General features: G+C 38.6%; 1 protein-coding gene across 2 annotated transcripts in view; it reads left to right on the plus strand.

Moving 5' to 3' along the window:
* The window catches only part of LOC140739834 (insulin receptor-like), a 217,277-nt gene that overhangs the window by 170,024 nt on the left and 22,771 nt on the right, over positions 1 to 24,482 (plus strand). The window contains exons 6-14 of one of the 2 annotated variants that reach the window (XM_073068421.1): positions 548 to 762; positions 4,790 to 4,916; positions 6,300 to 6,544; positions 8,990 to 9,157; positions 10,445 to 10,646; positions 14,829 to 14,864; positions 18,970 to 19,244; positions 20,093 to 20,232; positions 23,926 to 24,091. In XM_073068421.1, coding sequence (XP_072924522.1) covers positions 548 to 762; positions 4,790 to 4,916; positions 6,300 to 6,544; positions 8,990 to 9,157; positions 10,445 to 10,646; positions 14,829 to 14,864; positions 18,970 to 19,244; positions 20,093 to 20,232; positions 23,926 to 24,091 — 1,574 coding nt within the window. The remainder of the gene's footprint in view (positions 1 to 547; positions 763 to 4,789; positions 4,917 to 6,299; positions 6,545 to 8,989; positions 9,158 to 10,444; positions 10,647 to 14,828; positions 14,865 to 18,969; positions 19,245 to 20,092; positions 20,233 to 23,925; positions 24,092 to 24,482) is intronic. The other variant, XM_073068422.1, reaches the window with a different exon arrangement.

A 24,482-nucleotide genomic window follows, 5' to 3' on the forward strand; every position in this document is an offset into this window, starting at 1 on the left:
AGGTGGATTTGAATAAGAGCTAAACCCAAAGGAAGACTAGAGAATATGGATTCCCGGTTCACTAAATTATACAGCTAGTTCATTCATCTGTTATGATGTAGGCAGGAGGTACAGAACCCTTGGGTCCTACATCACCAGGTTCAGGAACATTTATGACCCTACAACTTTTGCACAGTACGGTGTAGCCTAAAATGTTTCAATGAAATGTAAATGGACTGAAATGTATGCACATCTAGCAAGAAGTGGCATTTGGAGGGTTGATCCAAAGTTTGGTCCTGAAAATAGATTTCTATTTACAGAGAGCTATGAAGTAGGAGAGGGAAGTGGAGAGTCTGAATGGTTTGGGTGGGAATTTCTAAATATATTCATACAAAATAATGATAGATGACATTTCTGATTTGCACCTGCATGGCATGTTACCAGGTGTTCCTTTGTTTAATAGTCCACAAAGAAATTGTATGTTTATTTTTTATTTTTCTCTTCCAAATTTAAATAAGAATTTGTATTTACTTTCCATGTTTGTTCTGCTTTTATATTTGACATCCAGGAATTATTCCTTCTACGTATTGGACAATCAAAACTTGCAGCAGCTGTGGGATTGGGACAAGCACAACCTGACTATTACCCAGGGCAAAATGTTTTTCCACTACAACCCCAAGCTGTGCTTGTCCGAAATATACAAGATGGAAGTGGCTACAGGAACCAAAGGGCGACAACAAAAAATGGATATTGCGCAAAAAACTAATGGAGACCAGGCATCATGTGAGATTTTTAAATCATAATATTAAATCTTTATAGGTGATGGGGTCTTTGTTTAATAATCACACACTAAACAACATACTGTTTTTTTGATTTTCTGTGGTTAAGTTGCGAGTATTATCTTTTGATAATATTAATGTGGATTATTCTTTCTATGTTAAGTAATCAGCATTGGAGAGTCCCTTCTATCAAATCTGCTTGTTACATCCTGAAAGGCCTCAAAAAAATAAGATGTGTAGATATATATGAGCAGTTAATCTTTGAACCATACAGCACAGAAACAAGTTCTGAGGCCCATTGTTTATGCTGACCATCAAGCACCTACTATACTCATCCCTACTATGCCTTAGCAATTCAAGTGCTTGTCTAAAAGCTGCTTAAATGTTGTGAGACAATATGACTTAATTGCTTTCTCAGGTTCTGAGTTCCAGACTTCCAACTACCCCTGGGTGGAAAACGTTCTTTCTCAGAACCCCTACGAACCTCCTTCTAATCACCTTAAACCAATGCTGCCTGTCTTGGACATCTCTCCATAGATAGCGGATGGGGTAGATAGAAATTGCTCTCATAATTATATACACACTATCATCTAATACCGTCTCCATTTTAACTAACGTTATTTTAGAATTTTACCATCCCAGCTGAAATTTCCAAAACAATACCTTGTTCCTTAGTGAATACAGATGATAAGTGTTTATTTAAAGCCTGCAATATAAGTTGTTTAAAATTTTTCTCCACAAATTTCAGTTATCCTCTCCGAGTCTCTTTCTTTGATTCCAGGAATAACAATCACATAACTAGCTTATACGCTGTGCTGTAACTGTAGCAAAATCCCCTAAGATGCTTTTTGGGAGTGTTATCAAACAACATGTAACACCCATTTGGTCACAGAAACACATGTTTAAAAAAAAGATTGGCAAAACAGCATCGAAAAAAAAACAGGAACTCCTGGAAGCAGTCAGCAAGTCAGGCAGCATTTGTAGAAAGAGAAACAGAATTAATGTTTCAGTTCAACATCAAAAGAATTGGAAAAGTGAGAGATCAAGCTAGTGTCTTGTTGGCTTCTCTATAACTTCAAATGGTTGATTTCAGTTGTAACGTTCTGATGAAGGGCTTTCAATCTGTAGTGTTAACCTTTATTTTATTTGACACATGTTGTGTCACCTACTGAGTGTTTCCAGCATTTTCTGTTTTACCTCAGATTTCTGGCAACTGCAGATATTTTATTTTCAAAGGGATAGAGAAGTTTAGGCAGAGATTCCAAGAACTTGAATTCTTCATAGCTTGAAGGTATAGCTGCTAAGGTAAAGTGAATAAAGTCAGATGATGAAGAAGCAAGTGTTGACAGAATAGCAAGGCATTGGATCCAAGTGAAGCTCCCCTTCAGTTAACACGTACCGTCCTGATCTGAAAAATAATCTAAAGTTCTGGAATTCACAATATTGGTAGTTACGATCGCGTCTTGGATTGCACTGGTTCAGCACTTTCTGAGTAACTATCAAAGATTGCTAAAGGCGTCAGCCTTACCAATAGTTCTCACAATCTCACAATCAGAATGTATGAACATGTTTTTATCTCTTTACCCCTTAAATTCCTCTCAAAATGATAAAATCCCCAATAAAATCACTCCTGAGCAGGGTGTGTAAATCTTGATTATATAATCCAGCATTTGCAAACTTGTTAGCATTCTAATCTGATTCCATTTCAATATCTACAACTGCAAAGACCAACTCCAACTTTGTTAAGCTACCCATCTGCATGTTTTGTTCTAAAAAATATATAATAACTAATAAAATTTCAAGAATTTTATCATTAAATAGTCATTTCAGTAAAATACATTAATTGTCACCAGTCACAATACATTTGCTTACAAGATTAACTCAATGTTAGTTTATTCACATGGTTTCCATGAGCAATACATTCGTAAGATTTTAACTTAGTTTCCACTTGCATGGATTTGAATAAAAGGAAGGCTTTCATAGAACCTTTTGTGCGACAGTTTGCGCCAAACTTTGGTCCGTCCCTCACCATTTAGTCCTGGTTACTGAAAGGTCCTGGTCTGCAATGTACGTCATGGACAGACAGCTTTGTATTGAGCAAACTGGAGGGTGATCAAATGGCAGAGCAGACTCAAAGGACCAAATGGGCTAATTCTGCTCCTATGTCTTGGAGTCTTGTGGTCCTTAGGCTAAGATGATTGATCATCCATAGCCATCTTCCTTTTTGTGAGGCATGATTCCATTTACTGCAGTTTTTTTTCCCATTTTTCCCATTTTTCCCAGTTGACACTAACTTTACCAGGACACCTTGCTACACTCGGTCAAATTTTGCCTTCAAGTCAATGACAGTCAATTTCACCTCACACCTGGAATTCAAATCGTAGTCCATGTTTGAACCAAGGCTAGTAATGAGGTCTGAAGCAGAGCAACGCTGGCTAAATCCAAACTGCATTGTTAAATGGGTTTTTTTGTGATTGAAGACTGCTAGTGGTTCAGTCACAGTAGCTTCTTCCACTTTGCTGATAATTGAAAATAGACAGTTTGGGCAACGCTGTCCCACCTTTATATCACTGTGCTTCCTTTGCTGGTTGAGTCTATCTTGTCCCTGGGAGAAGCCATGCCCATGATTGTGATGAAGGAGTCTGGAGTATTATCTCCATGGAATGATTCTGTGAGAATAAATGTTTTGGGCTGTTGTTTGACAAGAAGTGTATCCAATGTGGACACCAAATTCTATATGTACAAGTTGAACCTCAATAAAGACTTCGGCAAATATACTCTCCAAGCAAATTAACAGTGTTAACCCCAACTTATCTACCTTCAGGATAGCATGTGGTGATTGAGGCTGGCTTTGCCTGAAGGTACTGACAGTAAAAGCTTTCTCAGAACTAGCCAAGTAAGGAACAAAGAAAGAAAAGCACAACCTTAAGGCACAAGCAAAAGGGAAAGTTCCAGGAAAAAAATGGATAGTCAGTATCTTGTGTAAAGAGAAAATTGTACCTGCTACCTGAAAGGAAGACCCAGTGACAGGCCAGGAAGTCTCTGTAACAAGTTAAAGTGGATAAGGGACTTTCAGTGCAAGGAAACAAGTTCTCTCATAAAGTTCTATATATCCTGCCCTGACATATTAATTGGTGGTAAATTTCAGAAGTTAGATCTGTGGTCTTTGACTACACTGCTTTTGAGTTGTAGCAAACCAAATCCCAGTAAATCCACTAAATCCTGTTGCTACTTTATGATGGTAGCAAATTGTGCATTGACACCTAGGATTTGCAGTTTACACTATGGTGTATGTTAGTCATCTTTCTTGGTAATATATTCCATTACCTGACTTTATAATTGGCTCGATTGATGTAATGTATGTAAACAAACACAGCTGCAAATCAGCATCATTAATGTATTGTGGAGGAATGGAGCAGCCCTTCTGGGTGCAGCATGTTTCCATAAACAATAATATGTCACGAGGTAATCTGTTTTGGTGATAATATTCACACTCACAGATTGCCATTATTTTAATCTTTATGGCACAAGTCAAATTGTTCTTCTAATAACTCCCAATACAGACCAAACTAATACATAGGTATATCCAACAAGTTACTTTGTTGGGCTCATGGATTTCAAGTCATTTCTAGCAAACACTGGTGTTCAGAGGTTCTATATCCTGCCTGAGCCCTGCTAGAATGTGTTTTTGCTTAACTGATCTGTATTTTCTCTCCTGGATGTCAGTTGTCAAAGTAATGCAAGTAATATTTGCACTGATGTTTGTTAATTTCTTGTTCTGTGCTCCTGTGTTATACACTTAAATATATTTTATAGCACAGTTATTCATTCTTTTTACATCTATTTTAGGATCCCATCTGTCCTACTTTGAGTTGCATGCACTGAGATCCTCTTATCTTTTGACTAAGTGGCAATTCATATTTGGAGGATTTTTAGTTGGGTGGGAAGCTACGTCATGCTCAAAAGCAATTTCCAAATAGTTTGAGAAACAAAAAAACTAATGGAAAATTTCTTTTCCTGTCCATGCATAGGTGAAACCCAGCTCTTGAAGTTTGTTTACAATAAAACTACAACTGATAAGATTGTGTTGAAGTGGCAGCCCTTTTGGCCGCCAGACTTCAGAGACCTTTTGGGTTTCATGGTATTCTTCAAGGAGGCGTAAGTATCATTTTGAGTTATCTGTACATAGAGTAATACATGCTGTTTAAAATTAAAATACAATGTACTTGGGTATGCAGTTTTCATTTCTTTGGTTTTTTTTTAATGTCTGTTTTGAGCATTCTTTGGGTGGTTGTGCAGTCAGCAATGTTCATGGAGGAAAGAATAGTGTTCCTGCCAGTAATCACAGCTCTTGCTCTTGGCAATTAAAACCAGTCCAAATTCTTTGCTCATTTTTAATTTTCCTTGACAAAAGATGTGAGGGTGTAGTTGACGAAAGAAATGGATGGGAAACAAAAGATCATTTGAAGTAGGCTCAGTGGCCTTTACCCTATTGCAAAAAAGTATCATATGTATGTTATTCTCTGTTCATTTTGCTTAACAATCTGGGTACAAACTGTTCACAACAGCACCATGCATCTTTTTCCATTATACTTGGTTTAGTTTACGAAAATAATTAGTAATGGGAATACCCATTTGTGTATGCAGTGTAGTGTAGGCTGTTTAGTGGCAGCAGTGTGCACTGCTTAAGAGAATGCAATCAGCAACTCACCAAAACTGTCTGAAACCTGTAATGTAGACAAATGCATGAGAACACCAACTCTTAAGACCTGTCCAAATGTTAACACAACAAATAAAGCTGATTAAACCTCAAAAAAGAAGCAAAAATGCCCTTTGATGTTTTCACAGGATTACTGTAATAAACATTCCTGAGCCTTTCGTTCCCAGTAACTGAACAGATACCATACAAAATTAGGCAATAAATGTCTTAGCTATTACAACAGAGGCTAGCTATTCTGTAGCAGGTGGCTCACCTCTGACCTCAAAATCTCCTGCAAGGCATCTTAGTGTGAAAGCATGTCAACTGAAGTGAGGCCCCAACAGCATTTAAGAAGTACAACAGTCTCTGGGATCAAATAACCCCAATAATGAGGCAAATTCTCCACCCCCTTATGTCTATCCCCTCTTCTTTTGGTTTACCTGACCTGCAGTGTGTATTTCCCAGTAGAGACACTGAAACTACTTAAAAAGAATCATTACCAACACTAAGAAGGATAGGGAGCGTTGGTGTATCGGTATACCAGTAAATTGCAATCGTCAAACATAAAATCTTTTCAAAGCCACTGGATCAAAATTCTGGAACTTCCCATCTAATGGGAGTGCCTTCAAGACATTGATTGTGGTGGTTAAAGAAGGCATAACCCTGTCACTTTCTCAGGGGTAATTTGTGTGGGCAGACAGATGTCAGCTTCCCAGTGTTGTTTGTAACTTGAGGGATGACAGGCAGGTTATCCAGGTTAGCAGTAGGTGATGAACAAAATGTCCTGTTGGCAGCAGGTTAATCGGTTTGTCTCTATATTTGTGGTTTTTTCCCTGAAATAGGCCTTACCAGAACGTGACTGAATTTGAAGGGCAAGATGCCTGTGGAACAAACAGTTGGAAGGTGGTAGATGTGGAACCTCCTGTGCGAGCAGATGGGAAATTGGTTAATCCAGGGTCACTGCTTCTCGGCCTCAAACCCTGGACGCAGTATGCAATCTTTGTCAAGACCCTACTCACAATAAGTGATGAGAGGCACAATCATGGAGCCAAAAGTGACATTGTCTACATTCGCACCACAGCAGGCAGTATGTGTTAATACTTTATAGAACTAATTTACATAGTTGTCCATCATTTTACTTGCTTGGATGTGCTATCTGCTATTTACCATTATAAATTTCTATGTCCACATTCGTTATGAAAACAATTGATACTTGCAGCCTCCCTTCAGGGTAGACATAGTAGACCTACAGCTTAGCCTTTTCCAATACCCCTGGTTGCCTTAGAGAGAAAATCATCAGCTCAACCAGCTCGGCTTTCTGAATTACTGTACACTTTCTTCATTGATGATAAATATTATAAAATTTAAGAAATAAATGAAAAGTTAACGTTTGATTTTTAAAACAGGCATTTATATCTTCATACACCCTCCTAATTCTCTTCTAGACAAAGTATGGCTCTTGATGTCTGTGCTATAGCTGTTGTAAATCAGGTTGTAACTATTTCAAAAGGTGAATTATTTTTTCTTCTTTTCAATTTGAGCACTTGGTTTGAGGGACACACCAATTACCCTTTAGTTGAGGGCACTAAGACTCTGTCTGCCTGCTCATTTCAAACCACCCACCAACCAAAGTACCACCCGCCCTGTCTTTGACAGAGTCTGGGGATCCACTTGTGGCCCTTCAGCCTCTCTAGAACTAGAGTGGGAACAAGTTATCCGATGGACCACCTAAGGAGGAATGGATATCTCCACAAATAACAACTCCAACACCTTATCCTCAGGATCTCCGAGTGCATGTTTCTGTTATCCCTCAGCATTTATTGCCCAAATTGATGTGAGTGGCTTGCTCAGTCTTTTCAAATTATGCTTAAGAGCTTTCGGGGTTTTGAGTCACTAATAATTACACTTGGTAAAGACTGCATATTTAGATTGCTAAAGAACATTATAGGACCAAATAGGTACCACAGTGGTTGAATATTTCTGATATTAGTTTTATTCAAAATTTATTCTATTAAATCATTATCTTGATAGGATTTGAACTCACCTCATTGAGTGCCGTGAGTCAGACACGGTGGAATCCAAAATAAAAGCAAATTTTGCTGGAAGTACTCAGCAGGCCAGGCCATATTTGTAGAATGAGAAGCAGCTAATGTTTCAGGTTGAAGACACTTCATCAGAACAGACCCACCAAGTATTTCCAGCATATTTTGGTTTTTATTTTAGAGTTACTGTAACTGCAGGTTTTTGTTTGGTTTTCAGTTGTTTAGTGGAGCCCAGTTTTTTTTTTAGCCCGTCATCGCTTGCACCTTAGTTCAAGTTTAATTTTCAGTCAACCATAGATGAACACCCATGAATACAGCCAAATGAAGCAGCATTATACAGGGACTAAAGTGCAAAACACAGTATCAACACACTCGGCACAAGGTAATATAACACATACAAGATATCGGTAAAATACAGTCACACACAAAAAAAAAGAGCCCAAGACCCTGAGTCCATGAATCTTGCAATAGTCTGCAGTTGAACACGATACAGCTTGCCTTCTGTTGAGTGAACACTGGAGAGGGGGGCAGCACCAACTCCAGCATGAACACCATGCCATACCGCCTCTGGGACACCTCTCTCCTGGGCAGCTATAAAAGGGCAATACCACGGCTTGCGGCCAAGTCCTCACCACGACCGAGGCCATGCAGCTCTCCAGCTGTCCGCCAATAAATCAGTGAATTGGACTTGCAGCGTTCCCACAGTAACAATGTCCAACTGGGTCTTGCAATCACAGGAAAAGTGTCGGAGGCAATCACTTGCTGTCAGACTGCACGCCGCTTTCGCACACTGTCAATTCTGCCACTGATGCAGACAGCAGCACTCTCCGTACCAAGTCCAGCTCCTTCAGTTTCTCTGCCAACAAGCAGCCCGCTGATGGGTTAGACCTATAGTATTTTTAAGTTATTAATGTCCAGCAGGATCTTTCAATCATAAATGTTTTATTAAAAGAAAATAACTCCTCATAGAAGCCACTGCTATCAGGCGTGCTGCCATCTTGATCTGTTAACCTTTCAGGTTTGTTGCAGAGCAGAGCAGCTTTTGACAGCAAGCATTTCTTTCCTCATCTTAACATCTGAGTCCCCTCTAACACAAAACATCAGAGGTGTTTCAGTGTATCTCTGTTTGTTTTGCTCAAACCTTTGTTACTGAGAAAGAGCACAAACTGCAGTTTGTGAACTAAATGTAAACCCTCATGCCATTGAAATTCAGTCCATGTAGCCAGTAGAAGCAGATGTATGTTTTTGATTATGCTGGTTTCTCATTATCCATACTTATTTCACAAGTTCTCAGAGCTTAAATTTCATCCTTGCTAGTTTACTCTTTTGAATTTACTGTGTTATTCTGCTTGGAGAGAGCTGCCCTTGTTAATGATGTAATTTCATATGTGAGGCAAATGGGGAAGCCCATAAAGTCTTTTCTTCCCCATCACTGCTGATAAATACGTCAACTTGCAAGGATTCTGAATTGCTCCTGTTATGTATTCCAGTTCCTTCAGTGCCACTGGATCCAATATCAGTTTCCAACTCCTCCTCCCAGATCATCTTGAAGTGGAAGCCTCCAACAGACCCTAATGGTAACATCACCCACTACCTGGTGTTCTGGCAGCAGCAGCCGGAGGACAGTGAGCTGTATGAGTTTGATTACTGCCAGAAGGGTAAGTAGCATCAGGGTGTACTCTGATGGACCTGGTCCTGATATTGACTCCTCTCACTGATGCATCTACCACTCTGCTCCCTTTCCAACTTCCTGTGTTCCAAGCATCCGTTTTTTTTTAAAGTCAGCTGCTTTAGCAGAGACACAATCAAAAACTTGTACTCTCATCTAATAAAAGGTGAACTTGTTCAGTCACAGTAAAACAATGGGGAATTATGTCAAGTTTTATGCCAGACAGCGCACTCAGATCTGCATGAGAAGGCTGTGAGTTGAACCCCATTGCAGAGATCACCTATTAAACAAAAGTCACACACATTAAGTTGTCCTGAATTGTCAGTGGCTCATTTTTTCCCCTATTAGTTAGCCATAAAAATCTTATGGTTATAGTTCATTTCAAACAAGGAAGCTTTCTCTGTTGACCAAGCCACTGTTCATTTCTCAACCAACACCTAAAACAATGTATTATTTAATTGCTATATAAGAGCTTGCATTCTGCAGGTTTGTTCCTGTACTTTTCTCCAAGAACAGTAATTACAATTCAAAGACACTTAAATAGGCAAAGCATAGAAGGATATGATCCTCATGAATACAAATATGATTAGTGCAGATCATCAAGGACATTGGTGAGCCCAAAGAACCCAATCATGCAGAGCACTTTCATGACTTATAACTTTGTGAGCTGTGTAGCATTTGGAGTTAGTACTACAGTATCAGCAGAGATTTTGAATTCACATCCACTGAGGGAGTCTGATCTCCAGTCTTGACTCTTGAGTCTGCTATCATGGATCTAAACTGGGATTGACAGAGTCAACACAATTGTATGAGATTGCCTTGCTTCCTCAGTAAGTTGGTAGCTGGTAGATTGCCACGTAGACCAGAAAATCCTAGTTCAATCTCTGATTTTCTAGTTGACCTTGGAGCACCAAAGCAGAGGAGGAAAGTGTTCAGCCGTGAAATAGAAAAGTACTTTTGTAAAGTGCTGATGAATATTGAGGTTTTATACCTATTCTCTTTGAAATACTGACTAAAGCTCCATTATGTAGTCTCATGTGAAAGATGATCTGTAAGTTCCTGTTGGGCAATGCAACTTGCCTATCTGGATTTTAGCTCACTATTTATAAAATAAAGGAAGATAAAAAGGTGAAGACACCACTACTGATACAGTGGTTGCAACGAATCCTTGTAACAACACAGCTCAGCTCTGAAACAGAGGTGCTTTGGGTACAATACAGCTTCAGTTAACCAGCTGGACAGAATAACAACAAATTTTTTGATCCCTGTCCATTAGGATTAAAGTTGCCATCTCGAGCATCTACGACTCACAGTGAAACTGAAGATGTCCAGAAGCAAAACCAGACTGATGTTTGTCAGGATTTAGGTGAATGCTGCGCCTGTCCGAAAACAGAGTCACAGCTCAAAAGGGAAGCTGAGGAGGCCGCCTTTCAGAAGAAGTTCGAAAACTACCTGCACAATGAGGTTTTCATGATCAGGTAATGCAAGGGCAGAAACCCTTTTTACTCTTCAAACCTTTAAAGAGTAGAAGGAGACACAAAGAATTCCATATCATATTAACTATCTTTGGAGGTCCTGCCTAATATGCTAGCCTTGTTGTCTTATGGAGCTCAGTGTCAGATAGGATGTATATCTAGTAGTCTCAAGCATTTAACACCATCACCCAAGACCACTTTCTATTCCACCGCTGATGTTTATGAATTGATTCAGAATCTTTGGACTGTTTCTGGGTGAAAGTCTCCTATGTTCATGGCATGAATTTTTGAAGCAGTTCCGTGCATCTTGGACAGATAACTCAATAATTTTACCAATGCTCAGTATCTAGAAGTTTATTCAGTTTGTCACTTACTTTGCTCTTTAATATGGAATAAAAGATAATAGAGGAAATTCTCATTTAAGCAGTGTCTGAGGGGAAAGGAAACAAAATCAGTCGATTGCTCCTGTCACAACTTCTACGGATCCTTAATCTGGATTGCTTTGTTTCTAGTGTTATTGTGCCCCCTTGTGACAGTAAGCGTTTTCGGGTGCTCCAGTTCCCACATCTCGGACATGAAGGTTGGAAAGTTAAGTGGCCAATGTAAATTGTCCCTAGTGGTCAATGGTAGAATTTAGAGTTTGGTGGGAATGTGGGGAGAATAAAATAGCATTAGTGCAAAATTAGTGAATATGGGTGCTTGATGGTTAGTGTAGTCTCGTTGTTCCAAAGGCCCTGTTTCTGTACCGTATCACTCTGTGACTCTATAACAGCTTCATAAATGCACACAAGAGAAAAAGTCAAATTGCCCTCTGGCAGTTTTCTAATGAAGGATAACAGAAGACATTTTGCCAATTTTCCCTTATGCAGATGAAATTGTTCAAACTAAAACACTATGCAAAGTAATTTTTTCAGTGTTTTGCACAGTTTGAATACATTGTGTAAGTAGATAGGACATCTAAATAATGCCAGATTTCTTGGCTTTTGAAACACTCTGTCTGACTTTTACCTCCTTGAATCCTAATATTGGTGCCAAAGGCTTTGGAGCTTGCAACTGGGTCTTTGAATTTAAATCATTTTGCATTTTCTACTTTGAATTTCTTTTGTGGTCCCTCCCCTTCTCTTAACCACTGCACTTTCCCTTATGTTCAGGAAATGAAGTATTCATTGCTAAAAAGTGAATAGCCATTATCTTGGGAAATAGTGGAGTAATCTGACATTGACATTAATAAAGACCAGAAGTTTTGCAGATGCTGGAAATCTTGAACAACGCCCACAAGGTGTTGGAGGGACTCAGGCAACATAATATCTCAGTTTTATTTACCCATCAGTCAGCATCCTTAATACCCTATTTCAATAAAGGTTTCAGAGTCAGTGCTGAAAATTTCCTTTCACCACTCTATCACGCTCAGCATCCACTTTGTGTTAGGAAACCAGCAGAAGTTCAAAGCACTTTATGTATTGACTTGTTTTTTGAGTTTTCAGCTATATTAAGTCCTTTTCTTCATAGAGTGAAGGCATAGAAACCTGAAGTATTTCTAACACATTTTTGCTTTCTAAAGCTAAACTTGTGTTTTGCCAGTGAGTTAAACAGCAGCCAAAAGGTTGTAATGAGAGATCAATAAACAATGACCTCCCTTACTATGACATTTTTTTTACATTAGTGCATGCCCTGGAGCAATTATAGGTTGGATGTTGTTGGCCATCTCTGGGTACGCTTGTAGCTAAAGCATACCAAGTGTTTTTTTTTTACTGGGACTAGAATGTTTGACTTACAAGAAAAGGCCAGCCAAACTGAGGCATTTTTTCTCTAAGACTGTAGGAGCTGATGGGTGACCATATGGAAGTTTATAAGATCATGAGGGGCATGGATTGGGTAAATGGTCATGATCTTTTTCCCAAGGTAGGAAAGTCGAAAGCTTGAGGTTTAGGTTTACTATAATAGAGGCAACTCAGCTAGAGATTGGTGGGCATGTGGAACAAGCAGCCAGAGGAAGCTGAAGAGGTAGATACAACTGCTATGTTCAAGAAACATTTAGACAGATGTATGAATAGAAAAGGTTTAGAGAAGTATGGGCCAAACAAGGAAAAAAGGACTGTCTGGGATGTACATCTTAACCAGCACAGGTTAGTTGGGCTGAAGGACTCTGTTGCATAACTCTATGACTGGTCCACTGACTAATCTGGGAAGAAATAACATCATTGGCTAAAAAAAACACATCCAAATTCTAACACATTATGTGGTTACTCTTTCACTCTTCCAAAGTAAATTCACTCAGCAGCCAATTGATAAAATTGAATATTACTGCATATAAAGATGGTGCAGGATGATCTGTTTAACAGCTTCCTTAGATAAATGATGCAGGGAACGGATTTGATTGTAGAAGCAGTGATGATGATGCTTAACCTTGTCCTGTGTCTGCTAATGTTGACTTCTCTAAGTTAGTTGAAACTATCTGTAATTTTATAACATGGCAGTTTATTCAGATTTAGATTCAAATTTATTTATCATATGTGCATTGAACCATACAGTGAAACGCCTTGTTTATGTTAACAACCAACACACCAAAGGATGTGCTGGGGGCAGCCCGCAAGTGTCGCCACACTTTCCAGCACCAGCATAGCATGCTCACAACGCTCGGCAAAACAACACAGAACACAACAAGCAAAAAAGCAATAGCAACAAACCAAAATGCTGGTGGAACACAGCAGGCCAGGCAGCATCTATAGGAGAAGCACTGTCGACGTTTCGGGCCGAGACCCTTCATTAGGACTAACCAACAAAGCAACAAACCAAGTCCCTTTCCTCACCCCACCCTCCCAAAATCCCAAAAGTGACCGAGTGTTGCGGCTGGTAAAACCACTGCCTCACAGGGTCAGAGACCTGCTCATAATACCGACCTCGGGTACTGTCTGTGCGGAGTTTGCACGTTCTCCCTGTGGTCATGTGGATTTCCAGCCATGTTCCAAAGAATTGTGGATTGGTAGGTTGATTGGCCACAGTAAATTGCTCTTAGTGCATAGGTGAGTGACAGAATCTGGGGGATTGGATGAGAAGGGGTGCTGTTGAGACATCAAGCTGAGGGCTGAACTATTCTGAAGAGGAGCAGGGAAAATTACTGAGGTTTAGACTCAGCAGGAGAGAAAGTAGGCCGTATATTTACAATATGGGGCATTGTGTGACCAGTGGGGTTGAATGGCATTTCCTTGCATCAGTTGCCTATAAACTTTGTGGCAGAAGTCACAATGTATCCTGAAAGCCTTGGGTTAAGAGTGGACAAACAGAAGAATTGGGCTGTGATATTGAGGTGTCTTTTCAATCTAGGTATGGCATATGATAACAGCAAAAGCCCAAGACTGGGTTAGCTAAAACACAGATTGGTTGCTCTTCATAAGTCCTGAATCCCTCAACTCAATCTAAGATTAATCTATCTATCTCTCTCTCTCTCCCCCCCCTTTCCCTCTCTCTCTCACTCACACACCACTCACTTCCCCCCCTGCCCCCCCCAAACATTCAGGTTTAGCCATCCATTGAGGAACTTTAATTGAGTAAGCTCCCTTTGTATTAAATTCAAAAGTCCAATGTATGTACATTTGATCATTCTTACGAATGGCGGAACCAATCTCTTTGTGCCTCTCTTGGTCATTGATTTTTCTGACTAGTCTTACCTGCTTTTGCTGCCAGTCATTACAATACTGTGGACATATGGTTACCATTTTGAATGATTTCTGTACATTTATCCTACTTGTGGGCAAAATTACTTATGGACATGTATAAAACAAAACCATTTTGTTAAACAAAGATGGCTAATAAGTTAAAGTTGTTTTTCCTCACTGCCTGATCTCTAGCTCTTAGCAAATGTATTTTTCTTATATTATAGCTCAGACCAGCTTGATTTGGTAAGGTGCAGAATGTGACTACAGGGCAAGGATACTGAAATTTCATATTTTTAGATATCGGAAAGGCCATGCAAATTTAAGTTTCTGAGAAAGTACAAAAAAAAGCTAGTAGATGAGCAGTATGTTTGCACGAGTTTTTTACTCCAACTTCTCTTGTACTTGATTGCAAAAATAATAATAATAAAAATATAATGCAATAAAAACAGTCTTTAATCACCCAGGAATCAAACCCCCAGCCCATATTTTCAAAACAAAACTCGTTTAAAGTGATGTTTTACTTTTGCAGACCTACACCTCAAGAGAGTGGTACTAAGGACAGTAGGTAAGGGAGTGCCTGAGTTATGTGCTTCTGAAATCATGCTGGGTGATGTGCAGGTGGCCGTGTTTTTAATTGTCAATAATTTATAAAAAGGAAATCAAAAGAAATGAGCCTAATTATATAACTGCTCTGGAAAGCCCTCTGTTTGAAAAACGATTAATTATGCTTTTGCTTTTTATTCTGTGAATAATCATGTGTTCTGCACAAGTATAACCAGTGAATGTTTTTTGCCACTGATATTTACAGAGCTAACTGCCCTTTTAAACAATGAAAACTTCAGGCTGGAATTATTTGTACATTGGAGTTCCCAATATGCACAATGTTCTCAAGCCACAAATGCGTCCCTCAGCTTCTTAAACGATGTGTTGGTATTTGAGGTGTAGACCTAATATCAATGCGTGGTCAGTAACCAAAATACTCATCCACTTTTTCTTTTTGCAGATGCTGATGATCTGCTACAAATTCCTAACATTTTTGTTAAACATAAGATGTTTCTTTCTGCTGCTTCCTTCTCAGGCGTCCGCTAAAATGCACAACAATTCTCTCCACCTCTCATAGTTGCTGGGATGTATACCTGCCAGTATACAGTTTTTTCCATGTCACCGCTGATTGTTTTTGAATGCAAGCAGAATATTGGTGTAGTAGGAATTTGCCAGCAGATGTCAATCCCATCCAGTCGTGACAGTCTCTTTACAGTTGAACCCGCTGGAGTGTGACTGAAGCTGGCCAATTTCTTCAAAATCCAGAACTGAAACCAAGTGTTTTTGAAATATTCCACCATATCTTATTTTGTTCCTTATGATCTGTAAATTCTATTGACATTTTTAAATCAATGGAACAGTGCGGTAAACAGTGAGCTCACATACAGAGCTTTGTCCCTGGGTCCTATTATAGACTGAGCCTCTAATAGTTCTATGTACATCTTTTTCTCATGCTATTTAAAAAAAGATGAAGTAACATAATTTGTAGATTACTATTGAGACATATGAAACTTAGCAATGAATCAAAGAGTTGCATGTATTGCTCAAAGAGTGGTGCTGTGCGTAGAATCATCAGTACCGGAGAAAAAGGGAGCTGCTTCATTAATGTATCGGTTCCCCAAACATGATTATAATGGATCAATGTCAAGGGAGCTTCCAACGACGGTAATGCAACAACCATTGGTGATGAAATTTTCATAATTTCATAATTTGGCAAGTCAAATTAACAAAGTTAGGAACAGTTAATGGAATGCTTTCGAGACAGTTTGCTTGATAGGGGTGGACCCTATCAGAGACAGGCCACTTTAAATCCAATTAGCTACACCAAGATTAATTAGTGATCTCGTAAAGAAGGATCTTTTGCAAAGGTGTGATCATAACCTGCTGGAATTTCACATTCGGTTTGAATGTGACAAGCCTATATCCAAAGCTTAGGATCGTAAACTTAAGTTAGGCGTGAAGGGAAAGTTGGCTAAAGTGCATCGGGAAATTAGATTTGAAATGTCTGGACAGGAAAGCACATTTGGAGGCAGTTAACACAGAAATCTCTGAAAACTGGTATTATTTTTGTTTGGGTTGATAGGAAATCTATGAAATAAACTATTTAAAATTGGTTGGGGAAGCCCTTTATTGAGTACTTGCCCTCCTGCATCTGACAACAGTGACCAGTGGATGATTGATCTGTAAGGTTCAGCTTGTTAAAACAAACACGGTTTGCTGCATTATTATTTGGAGGAGATTAACAAGCTGTGATTTATCTTGCAAGGCATCTGCTATGCCCTGTTGCACCTCCCTCAGTGTGAATTTTTGCATTATGAGGGGTCCCTTCATTAACTGAGGAAGCTCTGTATAGAAGATTCGGCTAATAGATTTTGAGGGATTATTGTTGAGGCCAACTGTCAGATTAGTATGATTTTATCTGAATGGTAGAACAGAATCAGCTTAATCCTGGTCCTTTCTATAACTTGATTGATCTTTTGATCTTAGGTTGCTGGTTAAGGACAGTTTATCCATGTGGAATTGGAGCAGTTGTTGTCAGTCCCAAAAACAGTTCAGAGTTGATGATGAGAAGTTATGTAACTTTAAGCAGTTCCCTTATCCATTGATGAATGGAATTTTATGTGCTGATTACTCTTAGGTTCTATACCCTGGTGTATTGGAGGACTGAGTTAGATTTACATTCTTTTGATTGGCATTGACTTCAGGCATGGTTCAGTCAGTGTTTGGAAGTTTGTTGTGCTTCTAACTTGAAGGCTCCTGATATGAAGCAAACAGACTGAAAATTGTTTTCTGGAATGGTGATTTGTGATTGGACAATCAAAATTAATACCGCTTCCCACCTCTCTAGTCCGCAATCCTGGAGTTTATAAGCTAAGTAATACTGGTTAGCATTTGTGAGTAGGGTCTTTCATTGGTTTTTCATTCTCCTTCTCTCCCTGCACCCTCAAAACCACCAACCAACATTCATGCCCTTGATAAACCTGAACTCATTCAATTACTGGTGATTAAATATGGTATCTTGAGCTATTTGCTGCCCAATTCCTCACTGAGCTGGATGCTATCTATTGAGACATTGATGAAGTTCACAGCTGTCTCTTAAGGTTAATACCACATTGCCTAATGTGTATATACAACTGATAATCCTTGAGCAAGTAACATTTTCAAGTATTTTTTTGATTTCGAAATTTGAGTACAGACTGGGCATCCAGTTATTTTATGTTTTAAGAGCACGCTGCATCAGTGAAGTAACTTTGCAATGCATATTTGTGACCTGGTTTTATCTATACCCTATAGCACTTTAACATGGGTACAAAAACTGCTCTAAACTTTTTAAATATCCAGGCTACTGTGTTCTTCGTACAGAGTGTTTGGATATGAGTATATTATTCATCCAATTGGATTACTTGACCATTATCACTTTTGCCAGGTTAAGTTGTTGCAGGGTATAATGGCTTTAATGTGCCGCTTTTTTCCACTCGTGCTCTTGCATCTTTGCTATTGTGTTTTCACTTGCTGGAAGTCCCCTCATTGACTCAGCACAGCTGCAGTAATGGCACTGCCTGGCATCCTGAAAGGGGCAAGTTAACAGCAATTAAAAATGAATAGAAGTGGCTGGTGATGTGGAATGAGTTTGTGCAAGTCAAATTCACTGGTAACATACTTTGACACAATCTTTGTTTTAAACGTCATGGATTAGGGCAGCTAATGAGAAACTGCAGCACAAGATCCTTGTATCCATGTTCTTTGTGCGACCTGCAGGATAAACATGAAAACAGTTGGGAGGCTGTGTCCTTGCATTGCCTCCATCCTTCAGACATCAAGTCATTTGGGTTCAAAGTACAATTATTATCAGTGTATACTATATACAACCTTGAGATTCATCTCCTTACTGTCAGCCACAAAACAAACCCAAGAGAACCCATTTTTTAAAAAAAGACTGTCAGACACCCAATGTGCAGAAAACATTAGTGCAAACAATAAAAGTGAGCAAGTAACATTCAGAACTGAAGTTCACAAAAGTAAGTACACAGCCTTGAAGCCATGAGTGCTATTTCGTAAGTAGTCCAGTGTCAATCAAACAGAGTAGAGACCATCCCCCAGTTGTTCTGTGCCTGTTCCCCAAAAAATGGATGGTGTCCTGTATTTTTCCAGATGTGATAATATGCTGGATACCTGACTTGATTGTTATCCATAGCTGGAGACAGGGAATGCAGAGAGTAATAGTTCAGATCCCACCACGACAGTTTCAGAAGTTGAGTTCTGTTAAACCAAATGGGAAGCAAAATAACCATTGTCAGTAAAAGTATCACAGTGTTCTAATAAGGACAGTGTTCTTCACAATTGTCCATTGAGGAGCAAAGCTATTCTTAACTGATGTAGTTAAGGTGTGACTTCAATGTACCTGTGGTATGGTAAATTTTTAGTGACCCCCTGAAGTGCCCTCGAAGCTCTTCCATTTTCACAAACAATGAAAATGAGGACAATAAATACAAACCTTTTCAGCAATGCCTGCATTCCAAGTATAACTTAATAAATTTTTCAAAAATATTCCAAGCACTCTCAGTTACGGCTTCGTGCATTTTTAATCTACCAGCCATTTACTAATTGACTGTCATTCTTGATTTTAGACCTTCACGGAAGCGCAGGGAACTGGGAGCCCTGTCAAACAGCAGCATTCTAGAATTGACTACACCTACTCCCATTGCTAATGCATCAGCAACAAGATCATTCGAGGAAGAGTATCCAGTGTTATCAGAGGAAGTGTGGATGAAGGAGTCTCTGGTGATCTCCAACTTGCATCATTTTTCAGGATACCGAATTGAAATTCATGCATGCAACCATGACGCAAAAAATGTAGGATGCAGTGTTGCAGCTTACGTTAGTGCACGGACTATGCCTGAAGGTAGGAAGGAAATAAATTATCCATTTCCTATGCCTTCTGTACAATTGATAGTAGATGATGCATAGAATTGCACTCACGGACGCAATCATTGGCACTCTTGTTTATCAATAAAATACTGATGGAGTTGAGGGTCAGAGAAGTCAGAGTATCAAACCATCATAGAGATTGTAACTCCAGTAAGGCTGTTGACAGCAAAGTTGACTGAGGAATGTTGAAAAAAACTAATCAGTACCATTAATCTGAGAAGATCGAAGGAGTGCAGACCTGGTGTACTCATCAGTCGTTGAATAGTAAATGGTTACAATAATGGTATTTTTCAGTTGTCTTTTTCAAAGATTAATATGAAAATTTTTGAACAGGTTTTCTAAAATGCTCATTTATTTTGTTCTGCCTCTGTTATGCTTTTATTGATAAAAAAGGAATACATATAAATGGACAGCAGGACTCATCCTTTTTCCTTAAAAACACCCAGAATTCTTGTTACTAAATCATTAAGCAGTGATAATCAAAATTTCCATGGCATGCAAGAGAGTTTTTAGAAGATTATCACCAGTTTGGTGACACATCCTCAGAAAGGTTCACCAGCCCTGGTCTTGGTATTAAACAATTGTTGGTGTGACCATCCTGTGTGCACACTCATGTGCACTTCAGAAGTATTTTGTGAAGTGCTTTGAATATCCTGAAAGAGATGCAACTGGTGCCAAAGAAACACCAATCCTTTTTTTTCCCTCTAAATTGTTAAAAAGATTGAAATTGCTTTTTGAGATTAACTTGATATGAGATTTTTATTTATTTAATTAATAAAATGGTTGTTCATTTGAAGTAAGATCTTTTGGTTTGTCCAACAGCAAATGCTGATGACATTGTGGGTCCAATCACAACCAAGGTTGTCGATAAAGTGGTTCATATTAAATGGGATGAGCCAAAGAATCCAAATGGTCTTATTGTGTTGTATGAAGTAAATTACAAGCGTCTTGTGGACTCTGAAGTGAGTATAACTCATTTTGAATTATTGTTGCATAATTATATTGTGTACACTGTCATCTTTTTTGTGATGAGATACCAGTGGATGGCACCAACGTTGCTGGTAACGTGGACATTGAGAAAGGTTGTCTAAGGTTGCAATAGGATCTAGATCTACTGGAAAAGTGGGCAAAGAAATGGCAGATAGAATTTAAGTTACACCAAGTATGGTGATATATTTGAGAAATTAAACCATGGCAAGACTTAACAGTAACAGACAGGGCCTTAGGGAGTGTTGTAAAATAGAGACCAAGGGACTGTGCTGTAATGTTCTATGGTTCTATAGTGGTGAATGCGGGCTCACTTTTGACATTTAAGAAAAACTTGGACAGGTATGTGGATGAGAGGGGTTTGGAGGGATATGGCCCAGGTGCAGGTCAGTGGGACTAGGCAGAAAAATGGTTTGGCACAGCCAAGAAAGGCCAAAAGGCCTGTTTCTGTGCTGTAATGTTCTATGGTACAGGTACATAGTTCCCTAGAAATTGTAACGTAGATAGAAAAGGTTTGAAGAAGGTGTAAGGCATTTGGTATAAGAATTTATGTCACGTTAACACTGTATGAGATATTGGTGAGACTGTGCTTGGAATAGTCTGTGTAGTTCTCGTCACCATACTATAGACAGAGTGTGATTAAGCTAGCAAGAATGCAAAAAAAGATACACAAGAACTTTGCTGGGACTGGACAGCTTGAGTTATAAAAAGAGATTAATTAGTCTGGGTTTATTTTCCCTGGATCGAAAGAGACAGGGATGACCTTGTGGAAGTGGATGCTCATGGTCTGTCTCCCAGGGAAAGGAGTCAAAACTAGATGGCATACGTTTAAGATGTTTGAGGTGAGAAGGGAAAGTTTTAAAAGGGATCTGAGGGATGCATTTTATGCATTTGGATATATGGAGGGTGCTGCCAGAGGAAATCATAGAAGCAGGTACAGTTACAATTTTTAAAAGACATTTAGATAGTTTCATAGCTAGGAAAGGTTTAGAGGGATACTGGCCAAATGTAGACAAATGGGACTAACTCAAGAAGGCACCTTGCTTAGCATGGATGGGGTAGGCCAAACTCTATGACTGTTACTGTGTTACTTTATGACTGTAAAGTTTTCAGAAATGTTTTAGAATCTCAGCTCCATCACACTGCCTGCTGGCAAGTCCAGCAACTGCATTGTCTCATTTTATTTCCATATGCATTTTCTATTCTAAATTCTAAACCTAAACTTTTAAGTATCAGTTTTCTGATATTCATGATAGTAAGAAATTAAACAATAAGTGAAAGCTTGGATGGTAATCATTGAGACTTTTTTTAAATAAATTTTTTTATTGAATTTTCAAATGGTTACAGAAGGAAAAAAAATTATCAACCCTTCCCCCCTAACCCCTCCCCCCTAACATATCCCTGTAGAAAGAGGGGGAAAAAAGGGGGAAAAAAAAGAAAGAATGCCTGGATATCGGAAAATCCCCACATGCTCCATGGAGTTCATAATAGCTTTAGTACATATATTTATTTATTTCCTCAAATAACCAATAATTTTATCTTCAGAGCACTTATATATTTAATCCTATCTTTTGTAAATAAGGGCGCCAAATTTTCAGAAATATTTCATATTTATCTCTTAAGTTAAGTATTTTTTTCAAGTGGAATGCAGCTAAAAGCTATATCTATTTTCATTTTCTTAATGTATGTTAAAATTCTTTTTCTTTTCACTGGTCCATTAAGCCCATTAACATTAAAACTTTAAAAATTCAGTAAATTAGTCATTATTTTTAACAGGGTTACTCCAGTCTATAGTAATACCTAACTTTTCAACTTTCGTAGTACCTTGGGGAATCTTTTTAAAATTCTCCGTGTTGCTATGTGTCTCCCCCCCCCCGATTGTCCAGGCAAAGAAAGATAGATTATAAAGAGAAAAAAATAACAAAATACCCCCCTACTAATGTTGTGAATAAAAAAAGTCACAACATTACCCCCCTCCGTTGTACAGGTCATGGCAATCGCCATGATTACACGTGTGAATCCCGTAGCAATCGATCCGAAGTTCCCCCAGCTCCCCCGTAACATAAAAAAGTATAAGAGAAGAAAAATTAATATCACTACTCTCGATTAATATTTCTCAAATTTTTACCCCTCTCCCCCTGTATCATATAATTAAGAATATATTTAAATATTCTTCTGTCCTTAAACATCCATCAACTCCATTCACTGTCCCTGTCTTCATCTTTAATCCGTTTCACTTTTAAATCTTTGGCTGTGGTTAGCGAATATTTGGGAGTTCTTGTGCAAATTCTTCCGCATCCCGATAATCAGTAAAAGATCTTCTTTTTCCGTCATCCAAAAAAATTATCAGGGTTGCCGGGTGGCGCAATATAAATTTATAACCCTTTTTCCATAAAACTTTTTTCGCTGGGTTAAATTCCTTCTCTGTCTTCAAAAGGTCATAAATTATATCAGGATAGAAAAGAACTGTTTTCCCTTCTATCATCAATGGCCCGTTTCTCTTTCTGGCACGTTGGGCAGCTGCCTTCAGGATCTTTTCTTTATCTTGATATCTTAAGTATTTTATCAAGATTGATCGTGGGTTTTGATCAACTTGAGGTCTTGATCTTAAGGCTCTGTGAGCCCTTTCAATTTCAATTAATTGGGTTCCTTCTTCCATTTCCAAAATTTCTGGAATCCATTTTTGAAAAAAATTTATTGGATCCTCTCCCTCTATATCTTCTTTAAGTCCAACAATCTTAATATTATTTCGTCTGCTAAAATTTTCAAGTACATCCACTTTTTCCAACAACCGTTTTCTTTCTGATGTCCATGCAGAAATATTATCTTCCATTTTATTCACTCAATCAATGGTGTCTCCCGTTGTTTCTTCCAAGTTTTTAATTTTCTTGTCCATTTTGTCCTGTCTTTTCATCATTTTATCAAACATAATCTTCATATTTTTAATACTTTTTTTATTACTTTTAATGCTTTTAATTCATGCATTATTTGCACCAAAGATTTTTTTATGTCTCCAATATCACCTCCAACCTCTTCCTGTTGCTCTTCTTTGTTTGTCTCTTCATCTTCGTCTGATTTATCCAGAGAATCTGATTCCACCTCATATTCACTTTCACTTTCAGTTCCGATCATAGCTGGGATTTGTAGTTTAGGTTGCTCGTGTTTGCGCATGCCCCTTCCTTCACGCATGCGCAATTCCTGTTGCTTTTTTTTTTGGAAACGGTTGATGTTGCCGCAGTTTCCTGTTCTGTATCGCCGGAGGTAAAATGCACTTGAGCCCAAAGCTCTTTCATGGCGGCCGGCCTTGATTCTTTTCCAACTTGTGTTGTCTTCAAAGTAGTAGTTTTCTTCTGCTTCTGTTTAGGAGACATATCTTAAGACAATCCTGAGTAGTTTATAAGTAATTTAAAAAAAATATTTACTAACTTTTCTTCACTTAAACATTATTTTACTGTTTTTTTACGGGAGAGCTGGATTTCCACGTCTCGATTCTAAGTCATCGCGTGACGTCCCCCCATCATTGAGACTACTTACTGACATAAACAGCTGGTAGTGTCTGTTTTGACCGCAAGAAAATATAGTCGGTTAGACAGTTACAGTGAGTATTTTAAAAACAATTGTTTTCCATTTCCTTGAGAACTGATGCTTAATTATGATTGTTGGTGCAGGAAGTGCAGCATTGTGTGTCTCGTAAAAGATACCTCGCTGAGCAAGGCTGCAGATTGAAAGTGCACCATCCTGGGAACTATACTGTGAAAATACGAGCTACATCACTGGCTGGAAATGGGTCTTGGACGGAGGCAATCTCTTTCTGTATTCAAGATACAATCACAAGTGAGTTTTCTCAGGAAAGATCAGTGGGCCTGAATACAATAGCAACTCAAACTCTGCTTTTGAGTGTTGATGAATTGAGCACCTGCCACTTCCTGATTTCTCTTAAGGGTTGACAATCCATCGGGCAGCAAAACCCAAGATCTTGAATGTTTACTATTCAGCTAGAATTGCCTTTCTTGCTTTATATAATTAATAATGTGAATTATTATTATTAGGGAATAGAAGAAAAGCAAAGATCTTAAATAATTACTTCATGCCTCAACAAAGGTACAAAAGGTAACCTTTTGTAAGTAGAAGGTACGCAACTGTCCCAGTAATAAAAGGTTCAGAGATAAATGTAAATTGACAGAGATTAGATAAATTGATGGACTTATCATCCGCATCGCTCCTA

The sequence above is a fragment of the Hemitrygon akajei genome, chromosome 16 (assembly GCF_048418815.1).
Source record: "Hemitrygon akajei chromosome 16, sHemAka1.3, whole genome shotgun sequence".
NCBI classification, from domain to species: Eukaryota; Metazoa; Chordata; class Chondrichthyes; order Myliobatiformes; family Dasyatidae; genus Hemitrygon; species Hemitrygon akajei.